At 43.9% G+C, this 21,383-nt stretch overlaps 1 protein-coding gene across 4 annotated transcripts in view; it reads right to left on the reverse strand.

The window, feature by feature from the left end:
- Positions 1-21,383, reverse strand: part of CIT (citron rho-interacting serine/threonine kinase) — a 163,936-nt gene that overhangs the window by 16,082 nt on the left and 126,471 nt on the right. For 2 of the 4 annotated variants that reach the window (XM_019649081.1, XM_019649083.1), the window contains 15 exons: positions 21,092-21,312; positions 18,260-18,395; positions 16,136-16,240; positions 11,032-11,172; positions 10,489-10,596; positions 8,508-8,670; positions 8,058-8,222; positions 5,045-5,182; positions 4,312-4,492; positions 3,546-3,637; positions 2,927-3,031; positions 2,534-2,703; positions 1,728-1,772; positions 1,204-1,284; positions 910-1,045 (listed from right to left, as the gene is read on the reverse strand). In XM_019649081.1, coding sequence (XP_019504626.1) covers positions 910-1,045; positions 1,204-1,284; positions 1,728-1,772; positions 2,534-2,703; positions 2,927-3,031; positions 3,546-3,637; positions 4,312-4,492; positions 5,045-5,182; positions 8,058-8,222; positions 8,508-8,670; positions 10,489-10,596; positions 11,032-11,172; positions 16,136-16,240; positions 18,260-18,395; positions 21,092-21,312 — 1,987 coding nt within the window. The remainder of the gene's footprint in view (positions 1-909; positions 1,046-1,203; positions 1,285-1,727; positions 1,773-2,533; positions 2,704-2,926; positions 3,032-3,545; positions 3,638-4,311; positions 4,493-5,044; positions 5,183-8,057; positions 8,223-8,507; positions 8,671-10,488; positions 10,597-11,031; positions 11,173-16,135; positions 16,241-18,259; positions 18,396-21,091; positions 21,313-21,383) is intronic. The other 2 variants (XM_019649084.1, XM_019649082.1) reach the window with 1 other exon arrangement.

A 21,383-nucleotide genomic window follows, 5' to 3' on the forward strand; every position in this document is an offset into this window, starting at 1 on the left:
TTGAAGAACAAAAGGACAGCAACTTGTCTGTTCCCCTTCCCCCAATTCCCCAGCACTGTTCCCATCCCCCCAATTCCCCAATAAAAAAAAAATCTAAAAAAAATAAAAAACAAAAGAAAGAAAGGTGGAAGGAAGGAAAGCAAACAAGAAGAAACAAAGCAAGCAAGCAGAGGAGAAGAGCTGAGAGTACAAGAAAAGCCAGTTGCTGACCATATTACTTCAGCCCCTGGACCCATCCAGTCATGCCTAAAGTAAGACCTAACTATGGATGCTTTGAATGTTGAGCCAATCAACTACTGTTTTTCCCTACCAAAAAAAAAAAAATAGTACCACCAATAAAGAGAGAGAAAAAGAATTTTGCCATGGTTACATGACAAAGTACCCTTGTTCTGAAGTGATATGCTGAAGAACTTGAGGTCACAGCTGCAACTGACTCTCAGTTCAAAAAAAGTGATAGTGCGTACACATCTGTGTGTGTGTGTGTGTGTGTGTTTGTGTAGAGAAAAACTGTGGCAAAACATGAACATGTGAATCTAGAAGGGTCTCTGAGAGGTCCCAGAGAAACTAGACAATGGACAACAGGGCAGGCAAGCTTTCAGAAGGTCACGGCTCACAGTGGTATTAATGCGATGGGGACAACGGGTCTGACGTTATCTACTCTTCACATGGCATAATGGTGAGATGTTCTTTGGGGCTGTTAGATGGTGCTATCCTAGACCCCAAAGAAACGGAACCCTGGACCAAGAGAGCCATCAGCTTGGGCAGGAACAGCGACACAGAGAACAGTGCTGCTTCTGTTCCAGCCTGCCACCAGGAGGGCCTGGCTTTGCATTTCCGAAGCATGACCTTTGGCTTTCAAACCGTTTTCCATTCAAGCAAAGAAAAAGCGCCATGTCCCTGGCCTCCAACCTGCTATCATGAGTAGCTTCTCCAGGTCCTTGATGATATAAATTTGGAAGACTGCTCCAATGCCTGGGACGTGGGTGAGGGAGTTTTTCAAGACATTCAGTGCATACAGCCCTTCCTCAGTGCCCACCAACACCACCTGCAAGGGCAGAAGTCCGAGGGCAGAACATAAGCATCATCATGTCGCCATCACAACCCCAAACGGCACGGGCAACAAAGCCGACACAGCCCCTTCTTTGTTGACTGCGAGTGGCTGTTACCAGATGCCAGCTGACGGTGACCAAAACAGGTGGTTACCTGGTCGCTGAAGGGCAGTGTGCAGTTCATGTCCAGGCGGTCATCACCTTCCAGTTTCAGCAGGGAGTTTCCAAGCAATTTCTTTTCATATGTGAAAGGAAGAAAAAGAAAGAAAAAGAGGACGTGGTGAGCTTGAGCTGTTCATGACTACCCATCCAGAAACACAAAAGCAAAGAATGGAGAGAAGTTTAATGCCAGGAAGAACGGTAAGTTGCTTCTGAAACAAGCTCAGAAACACACATTTGCTCATGGTTGGATCTGAGCTCAAAAGGCAAGACGTGAATCTTATCGATACTTCCAGGGCGGTTGTTAATTAAGCATCGGAGTTATAATTCTGCTTGGACGCAGACATAAATATAAAGTAGACATAGAGAGATTCTCGGGTAGGCAATCAGCTGAAGCTAAAGAGGTGTCACCCGCAAAGGGTTAATAAGCCACATGGACAGCTCCTGCCCCTGCAGGCTGCAGCAACAGTACAGTGCAGAGCGTCAGCAGCAAACCAACAAGCTTCTGAATCTCTTTACCTGAACCCACGCAGGCAGAGGCTCGTAGGAAATACAGTCACGACCCTATTGCACACATATTAACGTGGATTTCAGTAAAAGGCTTACACGAGCAACAACGAATCAGGTCATTAAAACAAGTCGGCCCAGTGAGCAGAGCTCCTTATCAGGAGGCTCCACGTTAACGATTTTCTAGTCCTTCAAAGTGTTTATTATTATAGGAGCTAAAGAGCTGTTTGGTCTTTGGTACAGAAAAGGCCAATGAGCACGGAGCCCTGTTTACATCCTGGACCATTCTAGGAGGAGTGCTGCCAATCAAGGCACACCTACGTTACGAACATCTTACGGATGAGTAGGATTTCAAACCTGCCTACAGAAGAGCAAATCGTGTGGAAGCAACTGAGAAGGTTATGAAAAGCCTTCCTGGGGTAGGCATGGCTGGCAGCAGCCTTTTGTGCCACTTCATGGCCAAAGTACTTGGCACTCAAGCCTTCAAGCCAAATAAACTCATCGGAGTAAACAAGGGAGAGGATTTCCTTCTAAGCACATGAGCTGCTGTGTTGCCATAACCAAGATCTCTCGCATCCCAAGAGTTGGCTAATGGTGCTGACTCCCCCATTCTAAAGGGCTGTGGAGGGAGGACCCGTGATGCCAGACACGCCACCTCAGAGCCTGTATCTCTATCACCACAGAGCTCCTGGTCATGACAATCTCAAGCCGTCACCCCTCAGAAAGGGAGGCCAAGGGACAGCATGGCAGGCAGCAGGACTCCCACCAAGTCAGCCCACTTTTCAAAGACAAGCTCCAGCGCCCGTTTTCATACTCACAGCATCGGCTTCTGCTTTTTCCCTAGAAACTCTCCCACCTGCGACAACTGATTCTAAGGCGGTGACCCAGCGCTGTTTGTCGGGGAAGCTGGGAGCTAGCAAGTAGAGGGTTCTCCCAGGCCAGCAGGTGGTATGGGGGTGAGATTCCATCTTCAGGATGTATGGAACATCTAGGAGATTCAACAGAAAGCACAGAGTTGGGTGTGGAGGTCCCCCACTCCCGCTGGGAGGGAGGGCCCAAGTAGCCGAGATTGTGCCAAATTGCACAAGGCCCAGTTACTGCTAAGACGGGGGAGCTGAGACAGGTGGGCCTGCTTTGTGCCCCCCTCCTGCCCTTGCTGATTTATCAAGCTCAGCCCACCTCCGGGGTGGGGCTCTCCCACTTTTCCTCACCTGCTTTGGCTGTATTTGCAAGTTCAGAAGCACCAACGGCGCCATGAATAGATACGTCCCCGTCGGGAAGGCACAGCTCAAATTCTTCCACCGGCCTCTGTCCAGCTTGGTGCAAACAGGAAGGGCAGAAAGAAAAACAAAAGAACAGGACCAAGAACAAGGGGAGAAAAGAGGAGAAGAGAAGGGGGGGAGGGGGGACAAGAGAGACAGTATGCGTGGAAAGAGAGGCAGGCGCACGAGAACAGAGGAGGAAAGGGTGTGCAGAGAAGGCGGAGAGGGAAGATAAAAAAAAAATAAAGTGTGTCAGATGAGTAGCACAGTCAAATTTCTGATGACGATGCGGATTTATGGGTTAGTTGACTGAGGCAGAAGTTCTCGGAAGGTGTATTAGCAGGTAGAATCTTCGGGGCAGCACCCTGCAGGGTCTTCAGAGGGGAGACCTATAGACGTGAGTATCGTACCAATAACCTTTAGCGAAGTCATTTGGTTTTTACTTTTCAAAAATGGAACATCGCAGAAGGCTTGCAACGCAGTCCGAAAAAACAAAGCCTTCACGCCGAGACTGGGAAGCCCTGGGTCAACCGCGTGCAGTGAAATTCCCCCTGAATCATTAATTTACCTTCTCGGGCTTCGTTGTCATAGATGAGGACTTTTGATCCCTCCAGGACAATGTACTTCCGGTCCCAGCCTTGCTGTCCTCGTTTGTTATTCCTGGGAAAATAGAGATGGAGAAGGAGAAAATGTTTGCACTCAGAAGGATTGGGCGGGAGGAAGGGGCGGGGTGGGGAGGAAATCCTAGACAAGACACCCTCAGAATTCCCTAGAAAACATCAGGGATGGAAGTGGCTTGTGGCCTTCTGTGCCCGTGTCGGGGATGAAAAACTTCCTTCAACCCCGCTAGGTTCTACGGCTGGCCTAGGAATTCAACTGATCATCAGACACATGAACAGGAAGAAGGCATACAGATTTTATTTTACATGCACGTGGGCATCTCCGTAAGAAAACAAAGTCCCCCAAAGCCGACAGGCCCAAAAGCTTATATACTAGGTTGAACAAAGAGTGGTCACTGTGAAAAAGTGACCAAAATGCACAGGGAGGCTACAGGAACAGAGGGTTACTCTAACAGGGCCTATCTGCAGCCTCTGGTGATAAAAAATGTTTCTTTCCCCCTGGGATACAGAGGGCAGCTTGGACGCGGCAGTTTTATGTCCTCCTTTCAGGCAGAGAAAGGGGAGGTCAGAGTACCCTTCTTGTACCTGCTGTTTTTTCAAGTGCCTTTAGCTCGAAATAATCTCTATCCCAGAGTAGCCTATTTTGGGGGGAGACAGTCTGCCACTCATCACCAGCACCCGCCCCAGGTGTAAGCTGTCACCCTGCCATGATACCTGGGCACCTTCATCCACCCTTCCAGGTGTAAGCTGCTGCTGGGTTCCTTGGTCTGGAGACCTGGGGAGTTCATTTTGTCACGGCAGAAGGCCTCGGTGAAGTGCGTGGCATATTCGGCGGGCAGGCCACAGGTAGCTGGCAAGCAGGTGGAGCACTTGGGATGACACATCACCTGACATTCTAGGGCGAAGCAGTGAACAACCTGAAAACCCGCCTGGCAGATGGATCCTGGACCATTCCCTTCCTCCAGCAGCCAAACCCCCGCCGGCTCAGTCAGCTTGGCCCTGCCATCCACGTCATCCCTAACTTTCCCAGGAGCCAGGCTCCTACAGAGAGAGGAAAGGGGAACCAAGCGCTCTCAACCCAACATTCCTGGTTTCTCCCAGGCTGTCACAAACAGGTGCGTGTAAAGGACACATGTGCACGTTTCAGTTGGAGCAGGCACACAGCCAGAAGGTAGGGTGAGAACAGCTGGGTGAAAAGAGGGCTGGAAATTAGCAAAGCCCAAGGCATTTTGCACAGGGGGTTGGAGACATGCGCTGAAGACAGGTATAAACTCACTCCTTTCGCGGGAGAAAAATAGCATCCTCCCACTGAAACTAAAAGCTTGCAAATGTATGCACTACATGAGAAGGAATTTAAAACGGGGAAAAAACACCACCTCCACTGGATAGATTTCTTTAGGTGGAGACACACAGGTGCCCACCGCGAACGCACAGCCGAGGCTCTTACCGAGACATTTGGATGCCTGGCGTCCAAAGTGCACAGTATCCAGACACACAGCACACTTGGTGGCTCGCATGTTCAGTCCTACGTTAAATCGGTGAGGAATATTGTGGTGCATGCGTTCCTTAAGACGCCGACTGAATTCTGGAGGAGAATGGTTAAAGGCCATTAGAGGGCTGCAGATTATACCATCAAGCAAGTGAAAAGACAACCCACAAAACAGGGAAACAAAATACTTGCTAATCGTATCTCTGATAAGGGACTATATAAAGAACCCTTACAATTCAATAATAAAATGACAAATAACCCAATTTAAAAATGAGCAAAGGATTTGAATAGGCATTTCTCCAAAGAAGATCAACAAATGACCCACAAGCACATGAAAAGATGCTCAACTTCACTAATCATCAGGGAAACGCAAATCAAAACCACAATGAGATGCCACTTCATGCTCCCTAGGAAGTCTAGAATTAAAAATCCGGAAAATAAGTGTCGGTGAGGATGGCGGGAAACTGGAACCCTCATACACGGCTGGTGGGAAATGTAAAATGGTGCAGCCACTTTGGCACCCCCGTCTGGAAGTTGCCACAAAAGTTAAACATAGGGTTACCATATGACCCAGAAATTTCACTCATAGGTATATGCCCAAGACAACTGAAAACATATGTAGCCACAGAACTTTGTGCACAAACGTTCATAGCAGCATTATTTATGATAGCCAAAACAATGGAAACGACCCAAATGTCCATCAATGGATTAACAGATAAACAAGATGTGTTCTTCATCCAATAGAATATTCAGCCATGAAAAATGAAGCACTAATAAATGCTACAACATGGCTGAACCGCAAAAACATTATGCTCAGTGAAAAAAGCCCGACACCAAAGGCCACATATGGTATGATTCCATTTTTATGGAATGCCCAGAGTAGCAAATCCATAGAGATAGAAAGCAGGATTGTGATTCCCAGAGACTGGGCAGAAGGGGAAATGGGAAGCGACTGCTTATGGATATAGACTGTCTTGCGGGGAGGCAGGGTGGGGCCAAAAGATGTTCAAAAATTAGAATGTGATGGCTACACAACCTGGTAAGCTTAACAAAAAAACATTGTCTATTTCAAATGAGTAGGTGGTATGGTATATGAATTTCTCTCAATAAAGTTGTTAAAAAACTACTAGACCAGGTTAATTACAGCTTAGGAAACTATTTTAACACTAACAGATGCAGCTAGATTTAGATGAATCAACTTAAAATCTCCACTACCTGGTTATTAGGAATTAGGGTTTTTAAAGAACATTACCAGTAGCAGATTGACTACGTGATAGTATAGACGTTTGCGGGCTTTTATAAAGAAACATATGCTTTGAAGTCAAACGTTTGTAAATATTTTAGTCATGAACGTTTTGTGTTCCAGATGAAATCATGCATCTAGAGCATCTCAAAATCCAGTTTAAAAATCACTAGTATGAATTACAGAATTTCTAATATTAAATATATAAACTGACTGAAGAATTCTCCCTTCACGTCCAGTTCTTTCAGGAATAACCTCCTTTTGTTAAAAACTCAACTTTTAAGCCTCAAAACACTGATTCTTATGTTAATATTTCTGTCCGTTAAAATCAAGATTGTATTTTTTTATTTTATTTAATAGGCCCCTTCTCAATAGTGACCTTGAACTAATTAAAAGCAGCTTTCAATGGAGAGAAAAGCTCAGGATCCAAATTTCTGAATGCAATTTGTGTTCTCCATATAACACCATCCCCCGTCATCACAAAACTGTAAGGAATAAATCACATGTATGCACTTTGAAACTGCTAATGTGCAAAACCCCAAAGGAGGTGCTTACAGTGTTTGTTACCAAACTACGCAAGCGGTCACTCTATGCCACCATGTCAACAGATGCCAGGGCCAGAAACCACTCTTTCCTGTGTTACCATCACCATTTTGATGTCTTGAAGAGAAAAGCTCTTTGATTCAATGTTATGTAAACACAGGAACCATGATGACATCATCATTAAAGAAAAACAACAACAGAACGCCATCCAGATTCATATGTAAAGTAGGTTTGATGCTGATACCTTGATGCGAAGCAATGCCTCTACTCCATTCTCTCTAAGCCTTTCCAAACCACCTTCCTTGGCCTTTATTTTTAAGTCCTTTTCACCTCTAGGTGATCAGAGTACTTTTGAGATCACAAAGAAAACACTTTATGCTGTTGGTAGGAATATACATTGTCAGAAACTACTACCAACACTCAACTGCACATAACCTTTAAACCCAATGATTTAGTTCCTCAGAACATATCCTACAACCAAAATGCCCACAGAGATGCAAGATGTGGGCGTGTGTGGAAACAACTTAAACGTCCATCAACAGGGCTCTGACCTTATAGGTTCAATCGTATGGTGGAATACTACACAGCCCTTTAAAAGGTTGAGGTCCACGCACATGTGTTAATATGAAGCAGCCTAAGATAACATTCTAACTAAAAGAAGGTGCTTTGCAGTGTGTAGCGTAGTGTGCTCTGATATTTATAAGAGGTAAAAGGGGCTGAGAAAAATACACTTTTCTTATACTCTTTAAATATAATTATATAAGATACATGAATAATATAGACATGCAGTTCCACGCATGAACTATTGCTGGAAGAATACAACAGCTGACTCCGGATAAGGGGACTAGGACTGGGGGGATGGGGAGAAGTTTTACTGCTTACTCTTTATCCCTAAATATTATGACTTATTAATATCATTTTTACTGTGGGCCGGCCGAGTGGCTCAGTTGGTTAAGAGCTCGCTCAAGAGCTTAAGCTCTGAGCAACAGCAGTTCGATTCCTAGCCCGAGCTCAGCAGCTGCTGAGCTGCCAATAGGTGGCAGGATGGCTCAGCTTAAAAAAAAAAAAAATATATATATATATATATATATATATATATATATAATTTTTACTGTATGTCTGTGTTTCTTAGTCAATGGGGGGAAAAAGCGTTGACAAAACCCCGATGGCTGCTTAGGAACATACCCTCTGGAGTTGACGACTCCTTTCTGCGGCTGGATGGCGGGGCGAGCAGGCTCATGGCACTGGGCTGGTGCTCGGGCGACCGCACGATGGCAGACATGGCAATCTGCTGCCTCGCAGTGGCTGGAGTAGATGGGTGCGGGTGGTCTGTGGCTTTCCGGTGAGCAGCTGGGGAGAGACCAGTCCAACGCCCTGCGGTTAGCGGGGCCACCTAGAGGCCCAAGCCCAGCGAACTGCCCCCGGGCTGTCTTTTCAAGAACCCCAAACCAAAAAGACACGCATTGGTCCAAGTCAGCAACGCCAAGCATGCCCTGAATTTTTCAGACTTGGGATGCGCGGCCTGAAAGCTTATGGGCCTTAAACACTGCTGCGGAACGAGTCCCGGCCGATCTCCTTGCGATCGATCGGTCCTCCGCCTTTTCCATAGCACTTGGCAGAAAGAGCGCCCCCTACCTTCCTCCCGGGCGGACCGGAGCTCTATGCGGGTCTTCTGAAGGGCTTCCTCTAGCTCTGCACAGCGAGCTTTCTCCTTCTCCAGAGCCACCTTCAGCTCATTGTACTGCAGAGGAACCTGTGTGGGCAAAGCAGGGTCCTCTTTCCGTCGACTAAATAAACCCTAGCAATGGAAACAGAGATATCTCCTAACTCCTGGAAACTGGCACTTTACACTAGCTAAAGGGACTCTGACTCGGGACGAGCACACCACGAAAGCCAGGAGCATACTCACTGTAAGCGGATTTAGTGAAAATGGCATGTGAAGGGGGGGAAGGGGGAGACTGAGTCACAGCCCATTCCGGCCGGCTGGAAAAAAAAAATTGGGGTGCGGAAGTTTTCACCAAGAGGGTTCGAGATGCTTGAATTGCCACCACCTCTTCCTTGAGCATTCCCAAGAAGGAGAGTCACTTCCCGATTCTTTACCCTCAAAAAATGGAAGTGGAGGAGGGAGTCAGGAGAGATGGTTCGGAAATCACTCTTGCCTTGAATTTGTCTCATGATGCTTGGTTACAAGACACAGAGATGAGTGTTTAAAAAAAAGCAAAAAAAAAAATGGAATTTGCTAAAATGATGTCAAAACAAGGGGCTTACTAAAATAAATGCAAATGGGAACGCGGACTGTACGTGGAAGAAAAAAAGGAAAACACAGAATAATGCGAGTGGAAAAAAAAAATAACAACAACAAAAAAAAACACATGGAAACACCCTAACTACATCAAGCGATATAATCCAATAACAGTTCACTGCTAAAATAAAGAAGATTAAATATCATGAGCATAACAGGCACAGACAGTCACACAGCATGCAAGAAACTCCTTGCCCGGCAGCTACCACTAAGAAGGAGGCTGCTTCTGAATGCGGCTCTCCTCCCCTTACAGCAAACACTGCGCTGGGAACAGTGACACCAACTGCCCACTTCTGTCCACTCCTCGCTATTCTAAGTCATCAGAGCCCTTTCCTGTAAAACCGCTGCCACTGCTACACTGGTGCAGGGATGGATTTGGAAGGAAACTGAACTCCTTAAGAGACCTTTTAAAACTGAGAACATTTAGCTAAACCTAGTGGAAGGACTTCAGTGATTTAGGGAAGCATGTTTTGGGCTTATTAAAAGAAATCTTCCCATGTGTATCTCTCTATATAAAGCCCTGTCCATAGCTGCTTCTTCATTTAGGGGGATTTTTTGGTTTTGATTTTATGTTTTAGCCATAGTTTCTAATTTGTCTGTTACAACTTTAACTAGATGGAGCAGTACTCGATGGAGGGTATAAGTGTCCAGTCAGGGACTTCAGGCAGATCACTTCAACCCTCTGTGTCCCAGTCTGTTCTTGAGCCAATCAAAAGGACAGGGCCAGATATTTAGTCTTTTCTGGAGTCCTGGACACATGACCTAAGAACCTCTCTCTCTCTCTCTCTCGCATACATGATCTCTTTAGAGCCCCATACATGTGACCTGTAATCTCTCTAGAGCCCAATACACATGACTTATAATCTCTCTAGAGTTCCATACATGTGATCTATAATTTCTCTAGAGTCCCATACCTGTGACATGCTAATCCCTCTAGAGTCCCCTACACGTGAGCTGAGAACCCCTCTGGAGTCCTATATGGTGACCTAGCTATAAACCTTTCTCTCTGCTAACACCCCTGCCCAGCTGCTTAGGGAAAAAAAAAAAAAGAACAAAAAAATCACTCCCTTAACAAAGACACAATTTTAAAGGCCATAAACAAAGTAGTTTGTCACAGACTTGATAATGACACCCTCTCTTTAAGGGCTATTCTGATGCTCTCAGAACCTGTTTTTTCAGCCCCCAAATAAAATAAGAAAATGCACATTTTGTTTTCTTCAATGTTCCTTGAATTATCTATCACCACAATATTCACTGAATCCTAATGATAGGGCAAAAATGTCAACTCCCCACTTTCCAAACACTTTGACCCACCTTTTTCTTTTTAGCAGGTTGGTCCATTTTGGCTTGCAGAAAATCAATGAGTTTGGTTTGTTGAGAAATAGTGCCTTCCATTTTCACCTTTTCATGAGAATAGAGAACCTAAAATTCACGAAAACAAAAACAGCCTCAGATCCAGAAAGAAGTATACTTTTAAAATTTGGTACTTTAATAAAATACAAAAAAGCTGTTAGAATATAGTAGCATGGGAAAATTCAATATAAACACACGGGGTCAATATTTATTTACTTAGTCCTAGTCTTATAACAAAAAAAAACAAAAACAAAAAAAGATGGATGGATAGGTATGTGAAAAAGTAAAAATAGCAAGTGGTTAATAGTAGAATCTTGGGGGTAATCATTATAGAAATTTCCCAACTTCTCTGAATGTTTGAAAATTTTCATAATGAAATACTGGGGGGGAAATACGCACCAGTACACAACATAAAAATTCTGGCCATTTCACCAGATAGCTTTTAGGCATCATGTTTGGCCTCTACACCCAATTTTTAAGTAAATTCCCTTTGCCAGCTCTCACCTGAATGTTTTCTAGCTGATATTCCAGATCACTCCTTTCTGTCTTCAGCAGATCAGCCCGATCAAGAGCTTCTTGCAGCCCTTGAGTCAGACGGAAGATATGACTCTTCTGCAGGTCCATCTGCTGCTGTAGTTTGGCTTGCTAGTGGGAAGAAAGGCCAGAGAAAGGCTCCGTACCACTCATCACACAACTTGCTCCCACACTGTTCCTATTACCTAACTAATTTCAGGCCTGGCACTGAAAGTCCAGTTTCTGAAATCATCTCATTCCAGAATTACCAGTGGTCGTTTATTCCAAAAGGATGCACGCACGGTTAAAAAGAATTTGGCACAGAAACCTCTGATGGCCAGCAAGTCACAGGACGCCCGCCGTAACAGGAGGTCCACGCTGGTGGCTCTGCCTTCCTAGTCAGAGTGGCAATTAAGGATACTCTGGTACTTTTAGAGTCTGAGCCATCCGAGTTGACATCTAAGGCAATGTGACTTAGTGCCTTGACAACTAAGTTCCAATTTGTCCTTAGTTTTCGCTTTTAAGATTTCAGCTTGCTGTTATGAGAAATCGCCTTGTCCAGGCAACGTGGAATACACAAAGGGAGATCACATCACCTCTGCCTTACAGGGCACCTCATCAGGGTGAGGGACCCCCAACAAGCACACCAATAGCCGCAATCGTAGCTGATAGTTCTACAGTGTGGGGAGAAAGGAAGAGGAAGATCCCAGATTCAGTACAAACGTTAGTAAAACCCAGGAAAAAAAAATTTCAATTTCGTATATTGGAAATAGTTTTGTGCTGGAAGTCTCTCTCCAATTTTTACAATGGAAGTCAACCAAAAAATAGGGCAGGCTATAAAGACACTGGTTCCATGGCTCTGTTTCCTAAAATGCTTCTGTTTGTAAAAAGCAGGAGAAAGCAGCTATCCTGCCAAGACGCTCGCTGCTTGATTTTCTCCAACCCCTGGGTTACAGCCTCACCACACTTGCTGTGGCCCAAATACTCTATTTCCTGGTGGCCTGAACCCTCTACAGACTTCAGGACAGGGAGCTAGACAAGGGCAATAAGCATCATCATGGGGTTTTTCCAACAGACAATGTTCTCAGACCCAGCAGGCCGAGAGCAGCTGACCTCAGAACTCGCTGACCCTCTCCGTCTTACCTCACTTCCCTCCACCTACGTGTTTCTTTCCATTTATACTCCTCACCTGCCTTTCCTCTTGGGAGGCAGCTGATTCCTTGAGGCGTCACAGTATAAGAGAACGAAGCTGGGCTTTGGAATATTAGAGACCCTGGTTTAAACATGGACATTAACACTTGTCAGTCAATGACCACGGGCGTCTCCTATTGCCTCTCGGAGACTCAGTTTCTTCATCTGAAAGTGGGTATAATACCCCCCATCACGGGGTGACACACTGAACACCATGCCCCGCACACAGTAGGTGCTTAATGATTTTTCGCACTATCTCCTTTGTCCTTCTTTCTTCCCTCCATCCAGTTCAGGTGCTTTCCTCTCTTCATTTGCCTTTCCTGTCACAACCTACTCTGCCAGCCCCTCCCCCATAGGTCCTCCACAAGGCAAGAGATACTGTTACTAACCAGACATCACCTGGCCTGGGTGCCAACCTGGAATTTCTGAATCAAACCACAGAATCCCCTAAAATTAAAAAAATAATAAGAAGAAGGAAAACAGCCAAGATAACCTCTTCGAGAAAGCTTTTGTCCCCTGAGGCGTGAGCGATTTCTTCTGCAAATTACCCTCTTTAGTTTCTTCCCACTATTTCAGGACAACATTAATTACTCGGCAGGAAGCAGACAAGCAAGTGCTGGGGACAAAAATCTGTTTGGTGACTGCCAGGCCCAAAATATTTTTCTAGAATAAACACAACAACTGTCCATTAGCTTTCCAAGAAATAGGCTGCCCATTCGCCATAATAAAAAAAAAACAACAAGCAAGAGTGACACTTGGGATCAATGAATTGTTTTTCAAAGCCATGTACACCTGCTTCCCGGGGAGAGGCAAATGGAAGCCATTCCTGGTCAGTGTTGGAACACAAGGAAGGCTTTAGCTGTGTGCTTAGATCTGTCCAACAATTTTATGAGAGTGGCAGGTCACTGGGAGGCAGTATGAAGGATCTGGATGACACAAACCAGAGCGTAAAACCACCCTGGTGGCTGGAAGGATGTGTCAAAACCAACTAGAAGAAGTTCAATAGGGTGGTGTTTTTTAAAAACTGAATAAATACAGAACATAAAGATGTCAAAAAACAAACAAACAAACAAAGAAAAAAAGCAACTTGTGGAAGGGCAGGTGGCAATGGTGTGATAAAGCCACCCAAAGTACCCAGGTCGTTGGCAGCGGATTACGGAGTCCAGAAGGAAGGTAGACACTGCCCACTGTAGTCTGTGCTCTTCAGACCCCATGGACTCCTAGAAACTCTCTTTCGAAAGACAAATGTACCAGAAAAGAACATTGCAAATTTGAAATGTTTCATTTGGAAAAGAGAAGGTGATTTGGAGTGGAAGAGCTATTCAGATATCTAATCAGCAGATAGAGATAATAAAAGGAGTTACAGAATTGTCTAAAGAACTGTATGCGTTAATTTATGTAAAGTACTCAGGAAGGCACCTGGCGCATAGTAAGTGGTAATTAAATGTTAGTTATTTTGATTAATATTCAAGTACTTTGAATACTGATCTCCTATGTTGGTTGGAAATATCAGACTACCCTCTATTTTCAAATGTTTCAACCCAATAGAACCAATGGATGGAAGTTATAGGCTTTAGCTCAAAATAAGAAGGGACTTTCTAAGAATTCAAGTTTCTGAAAAATGGGTTGCGCTGTCCAAAGTCACTGTAAGTATTTAGGCCGAGGTTCAAGGAGGTGAGGAATGTCGGGGAAAGGATTCTCTACCTTGGACAGGAGTTGAATTTGACCAGAGTTCGCCAATGGACTTTCATCTCCGGCATTACTTCCAGTGAACTAATAGTGGCTGTAAAGTACCATGTTGAAAAAGCTTCTGAGGCCATCTCAGGCCCAAGAGGAAAGATTTGGGAGAAATGTCCATTAGTCAAGCCTGCCAGGGGCAGGGATAAAGAGAGCAGAGGTACAAGGGCTGGCAATTCGGACTAAATGACACATCAAAATTCTTTCCAGCTCTGAGACTCCGATTCTGGCCTCATTTACGGGTCTCTGGACCGAATGAAGAGGACACCTGGCTTGAGCCCGTGGTCACATGCTTACAGAGCGCACACCACAGGCAAGGATCCGGGCCACATTTGGACAATCAAGATCCTTCTTTGTTTCATAATGGTTTCAACTGTCCGTGAAATCTGCCTCCAACTCAATGTCAGCCAGATGTCTGTGCTCAAACATCTATCTGTGAGGTACAGACAGGGCAACTGGAAACGTTCTCATGTATTTAGAAGTGAGAATGAATCGGGGGACTGAATTGGGATTCCAGCAGTCTATTCCTGGCATTGTCACTGACTCACCATGTAACCTTGGACCAAAGTATTGAGCTGTCAACTCCCCTTCCTCAGGAGGAAAATAGGACAGGCGCGATCACTGATTATTTCTGTTCTTTCTGTTTCCAACATGTGCCTATTCATTCCAGATGAAAGACTGTAAGTCTCTATTTTCGACTTTTAAAGTTTCTATTGCAGTTTTCTTAGTGCTGCCTTTGGTGAATTTCCTACCCATGTATATACCAGGGGGTGCCAAAAAAAATGTATACAAGTGGACACTTTAGTCAACATTGCTCAAGCAGTAGTTCGCCGTAATCAGAAGTGTCTGGATGCTGATGGTAACCACGTTGAGCACCTCTTATAATTGCAGAAGTCAAACGTTACTTGTATTCATCTTTTGTTACTGGTATATATTGAGTATTGCAATGTTAATAGTTTTTTCCTTTCTTAAAATGTGTATATATTTTTTTGGCACCCTTTGTATATAATGAATTTTATTTAAAACTTTTTATTATGGCAAAGTATACACCACATCAAATTTAGCGTTTTCACCATTTTTAAGTGTAAAGTTCAGTGGCACTGAGTATATTCACATTGTTTTGCTTCCATCACCACCTCCATCTCCTGAATTTTCCCAAACTCCCACCCATATTTTTTTTTTTTTTGGAATTTTGATAAGAGTTTATTTGAGCCAAACTGATGACAATTGCTGGGAAGCAAAATCTCAAATGCTCCCCACCCATATTTTTTAAAGCATCATTCTATCAAACAGTTCATACTCACCTGCAAAATTTTCAACACACTTTTCAAACTTAAGAGCATAGCAGCATTATTTCTACCAGCAGGGCCTTTTGGGGACTATGGGTACTATACAATAAAACCTCAACTAAGCAGAACAGGTACTCTGGTTAACTGAACTGTCAGGCTCACTATGGGTTAAACAGAACACTCTCAGAGTCCAACTTCTCATGAATCTTTATAAAGTGCGTTTGTCCTGGTGGGTCAATTCTAGTGAACAAAGCAGAATCATTAATGATTCAACACAGAGGGCTTTGTTTGGGAGTTGAAAGTAGTTACCACTTTAATTACCAATTTACAGATCTCTGCTAAAACGGATGGCGAACAACATAAGGGATGGGTTCAGGCGATCAATTTGAGCTTTTCATTTGATTTCTCAAAAGCAGGGCCTAATTTTTTTTTAATTGAATTAACTGACTGTACAAAAGTTTTCGTGAAATTTGGTACTCTGCCTAATCTGATCAAGTCTCTGCCCTTTGCATGAAGCTAATTTGCATGGATGCTTTATTCAGCCTGAAAACTTAATATACTTTGGATATTAAGGGCAATTTAACTCAACCTTCATTCACCCACATATTTAATAAACTTCCATTTGGCACACAGTCACCATGGGCTCCACACTATTAAGCTCCGTGTGGGAGGACACATATAACAGAGACCCTCTGGCCTTCATGACACAGTCTTTGAACGTGTTAAATACCTTCAAGAAAGTGTTAAGTGACCTAACCCTTCCTCGAAAATTCCACTTGCAAAATTTAAACATCTAATTTGGATCTGCCCGCTTGAACACATTTTCATGTCTGAAATCCCACCCGGTCCCATCTCCCCGGTGGCTGACACTCACTCACCTCTTCCAGAAGCCTCTGTTTGAGCTCTCGCTCTGTCTCCAGTTTCTGTTGTAAACTGCGGGCATTCATTTCAAGCATAGCATGTTTCTTCTCCAGGTCGTTGAGCTGCACATTTGGAAAAATTGGCCATGATACCACATTTAGAAATGGTAGATGCTCATGAACTTTGGCAAATATCCACAAGCCTTCACATGTAAAGAATAATCAAGTTCTAAAGGTCAGCACATAAATACTGTTTTTTAAAAGTGTACCACAAAAGTCTGTGTCATGGATAAGCCTTATATAGGTTATTATATGAGGATAGAATATTATTTCTAAGGGATGGGTTGTGTGTGTGTGTGTGTGTGTGTGTGTGTGTGTGTGTGTGTAACTGTGACGAATTCTAAGAAGATAACTGCTCAAGAATTTATTGATCTGACATGCTTTGGGTGAATCAAATAATAAGCATATGCTGAATGCTTACTACTTGCCCAGGATAATATCAGGGGCTTTGGGGATGAAAGGATGGACAAGCTATCTCAAGAATCTTACATCAAGTCAAAGGTAGAGAGTGGCCCATAACTAGACATGTACATAAATAATGAGATTGCTTTGTGAGATGATAATTTTGATAAGAGAGGTATAGAAAAGAAAAATTCATCCTGAATTACCAGAAAAGATGGTATCAGAATATCTGGAGTCTTAAAAGGATTTGCTGTAGAATATTTTAAGAACTGTCAAATAGAAAAAAAATAATTCCTCAAATTAAACACAAAAGGATTCACTTATCTCTAAATAATCTATTTTCATCATGGTTAAAAAAAATAATCAGCTGGTATCAAGGAACTCAGGAATATTCGTGAGTAGCAAGCTCAACCCTTGAATCCCTTAAATGTATTTCTATAAAATTATAGTAAGAAAATAATCATATATGTCCATAAAGATTTATGTTTATCACCATGTTATTAATAATGACAAAAAACTGGAAGAAGCTCAAATTTCCAATCATTCCATGGAATGCTTAAAATAGGTACCTCTCTGTAATAGTTTTTAGAAGTACATGTTCCAAAAGTATTCAATAATTCAAGAAAAGCCCCTAGTTATGTGATTTTTTTTAAAGATATAAAGCTATTTTATAGTAAGAACCTAAATTTATAAATATATTTGTGTGTATGTGTGTATGTGTGTATGTGTACGCATGCACATATCATGCAAAGAAAAGACCACAAATAAATTCACCAATATAATAGTGGTGATAGATTACCATTTTTTCTTCAGTTTTCTGTGGTTTCTATATTTTCCACAATGACTCCAAATTATTGGGTTGTCGGGAAAGTCATGACGTATTTTTGCATTGAAAAACAGAAAAATACGTCATGACTTTCCCGACGACCCAATATTACTTTTATAATCATGAAATAACAAAGTTATACAAAATACAAAATTCAGATTGGTGTGTGTGTGTGTGTGTGTGTGTGTGTGTGTGTGTAAAAAGAGTGTGTCTGTGTGACTACCTGAAATTTCTCTGATCTTCACTTTTGTTATCTATACCATTGAAGCAGCCATTCTAAATCTCTTTCAAAGACTATTAGATAAAATCTCCGAACCACTGGCATGTCACTTTATGAATATAACATGAAGTCCTACATGGACAGAACACACAAACTTCCGATGTGGAATACTGAGGCCTTGCATTGTATCAGACCCTATCATGTCCCTGGACTTGCAACACGGAGAGGCTGAGCGGCCTAGTCCTGCAGCGATGAAATGAGTATTAGTCCTTGCCACCAAGCGCTTCTTGAGGATGCTGAACACTAAATCCATAAAGCCTTTTAAAAATCAAGTGCCAGTAATGAGAGAGCTGCACACCCAGATCAAAGTCGGACCTCAGGGGCCCAGACAGGCCAACGTTAAGTCACTGGCTGATGATGATATGCTGGTACCCACCACTCGCACCCATGCCACTGCCAACCAAGGATGTCCCAGGGTGAAGCATATAACCATGGGACTTTACCACACGGAGTCCATGCGCGTTTGTGAAATATGCTGACCATGGAATGAATGCATCTGAACTTGCGTCAAGTATGCCTTCTAAAAGAAGGAAATGAAAATGTTTTCCTGAAAGGCAGAGGGACGGGCGCTGACCTTGTCGGAGAGGCTCTCAGCTTTCAGCTTCTGTTCTTTGAGTGACTGCTGCAGAGCGAGAATCTCGGCCTTGTGTTCCTTTACTGCCAGCTCTACCACCTGGCGTGACTCGGTGATCCGCTGGTCAGCTCTTGCCCTGCCAGAGAAACCCAGGCCGACTTTGAGAAGCCCCGCCGTCACCATCTCTAGTCCTGACGAGTAACCAAACAGGCTGTGGGCTGGACAGATGCCCCACCCTGATTCCTAGCTCCAAATTATGCCTTGCTTTCTGAATTATTCCAGAGTGAAGATATGACCCACTTTAGGTCTTGGGTAGAATATGCTCTTAAAAGATCAAGTTCCTGTGAGTACTTGCTTGGAAAGGCTGAAGGGGGAGAGGTGTTTTTCCAAATGCAACTGGGCTGAATAGGGTGTGTCGGGACTGTCACACCCTCCCAGGGGAGCAGAAATGAAATGAGCCCCACTGAAGGGCCACTGGGTGCACAGGACCACAGAAGACCCCGTTCGAGCAAACATTTCCTCTACTTGAAGTACATACAAGACGTTAAGTGTTTTGGGTGCTCACCAGGAAACAAACTTGAATTGGATGCAGGTAAATAAGGTAAGAGACCAGAAAAACTAGAAGCAAACTAGAAAAATCACTTCCCTCCCCCCATGTGGCTCTTGTGTTTGGCTGCTTCCACATCTGGGCTTATACAAGCTCCTCTGCTGGCAACGCTCTCCCTCCCTACCCTACAAACTCAAGTCTTAACTTGACCTTCAAGGGTAAACTCAAAGGCCATGTCCTCCATGAATAAAGCCTTTCCCCATTTCTCCTCTCAGAAGTAACCTCTCCTTGCTCTGTATCCAACGCACAAATGCACATCTCCTAGCATACCCCAATCTCTATTTTAGGTGATAAATATTTGAATGCATAGTTTATCTCCTCCACTAAACTCAGCATTTTGAGGACAGAATTAAGAATTATACCAGGAGTGCCAAAAAAAAATGTGTATGCATTTTAAGAGGTGCTATCTATGTATTACTTTTTGAAGTTCAGTTGAATTATGATAGCAATGTGTAACGCTCAAAAAATCGCGTTAATCATCTTTTGTTATTGGTATATATTGAGTATTGAAATTTTAATACAGTTTTTTCCTTTCTTAAAATGTGTATACATTTTTTTGGCACCCTCTATATTTTATTCATCTCAGTATCCCATATAACACCAAAATGCGGTGGGAAGCAGAAAGCTCTTTTATAATTGCCCCTGAAAGTATGCATGAAATGTCTACCTAAGCACAGCCCATAACTATACTTCGTGTGTGTGGTTGTGTATTTCTTGATGCTGAAGCCAGCTTCCGGCCCCCAATATTATCTCTGAAGGACTTCAGAAACAACTGGGATAGGAGCTGAACTTGAAGGTAGGAGGGAGAGGGTCTGTGTGATAGCAACCAGAATTACCGTGAGGACTTCGGGGGCCCAAGGGTTGGGAGGGAAGTAACAGCAGGAAGTCTTGAACCAGCAGCCCCTCACATCAGCCAATACCCTGAGTGGGAGGATGTCCAAAAAGGAAATATTTCTACCAGCTTCTCTTGAAATTTATGGGTGCCCATCTTTTGACTCCAATATTTTCTAGTTTAACTGACTCGGCGTAGACTGAACAGCCAACGCATTTAGTTGAGTTTACTGTGGTCAAGGAAATACTAAAATGAGTCTGACAGAGTCCACCTAAATGACAGATATGCCTGTGCAGAGTTTATCTTGCTTAAGGAGTATCACAGGAAGGTACGTTTCCCAGGAAGGTGATATTAGTGAGGTTACGGAGGATGAATACGGCTCAGCTGTGCAGACATGAAGTCATGGGGCTGACTCTTGCTGACATGGTCCCTCTCTGCAAACCAGAAAAAGGCACCCGTTCCTCAAGACCATTTATTTCCATCTGTTGGTAAACTGTTGCAATACAGCAATTTTGTTGGAGCAAAAAACACTTTCCTGCCGTGAGCCTATAAAACTGTCCTAACACATCTTCTAATCTATAACGACTTCAGTGTGAATGGCACCCCCTAGAGCTGTGCAGTACACAAACTATATTATTGTGGCCCTGGCAGGAACGGGAGTCTAGGTTAGGGGACTGTGGAACCAAAAGTGGGAAAGCAGAGGAAAGACACTGCCTGAATTTATTATTATTATTATTATTATTATTATTTCCTACCAAGAAAGAAAGAAAACAAAACACTAAACTATTCTTGCAAAGCAGTTGTTCTCAACTGGGGGCGATTTTGCACCCCCAGGGGACCTTGGACAATGTCTGGTGGCATTTTTGGTTGTCACAACTCGAGGAGCGGGGTGCTACTGGCGTCTAGTGGGGAAAGACCAGGGATGATGCTCAACATCCTACAATACACAGGACAGTCCCCCCATGACAAAAGATTCTCCGGCCCAAACTGTTAACAGTGCTGAGGCTGAGAAACCTTAGGGTAGAAGAAAGGACTGACCTTACACACGACCAGGGATTAAAATGGTGACGGTCTTGCTACATGGTCACAACGATATGAAACCTGAGGAGAGAGTTTCTGCAAAGAAAGCACTGAGATATTTGCCCTGCTCTGACTGCCCAGGGTCAACGGACACCAGCTACTGTTACGAGCTCCAACCGACACTGACCAACTGACACTGACGTATATCCATCCTGGTTTGCCCAAGAGTCTCCCAGGTTGAGCACTGAAAGTCATGTGTCCTGGGAAATGCTCAGTCCTGGGCAAGCTGGGACAATGGGTCGCCCTGCTCCTAAGGCTCAGGTGTGATCCCGCAGTCACCTGTCGCTGGCTTTTTACAAAGAGAAAGTCCCACCTGCTTTGTTTCTCAGTGTCCAGCATCCTCTGTAGCTCGCGAACCCGACACTCAAACTGGGACTTCTCGTCCCCAAGGACGCTCCTCCACGCCTCCCACTGCCGCTCCTTTTCCAGCAGCTCGTCATTCAGGGCCTCCAGATCCATGACCTGTTCTTCCAGCATCGTGCAGGTGGTCTTCAGAGCCTCCATCGTCTGCAAATCAGTACCACTGAGTTGTGCCTTGTATCAAATGAGGATTTCCTGGATGTTACTTTTGTCGGATTAGTTTCAGAAAAGCAAAAGTTTCTAAC

Source organism: Hipposideros armiger, unplaced genomic scaffold (genome assembly GCF_001890085.2).
Source record: "Hipposideros armiger isolate ML-2016 unplaced genomic scaffold, ASM189008v1 scaffold_129, whole genome shotgun sequence".
Taxonomy (NCBI): Eukaryota; Metazoa; Chordata; class Mammalia; order Chiroptera; family Hipposideridae; genus Hipposideros; species Hipposideros armiger.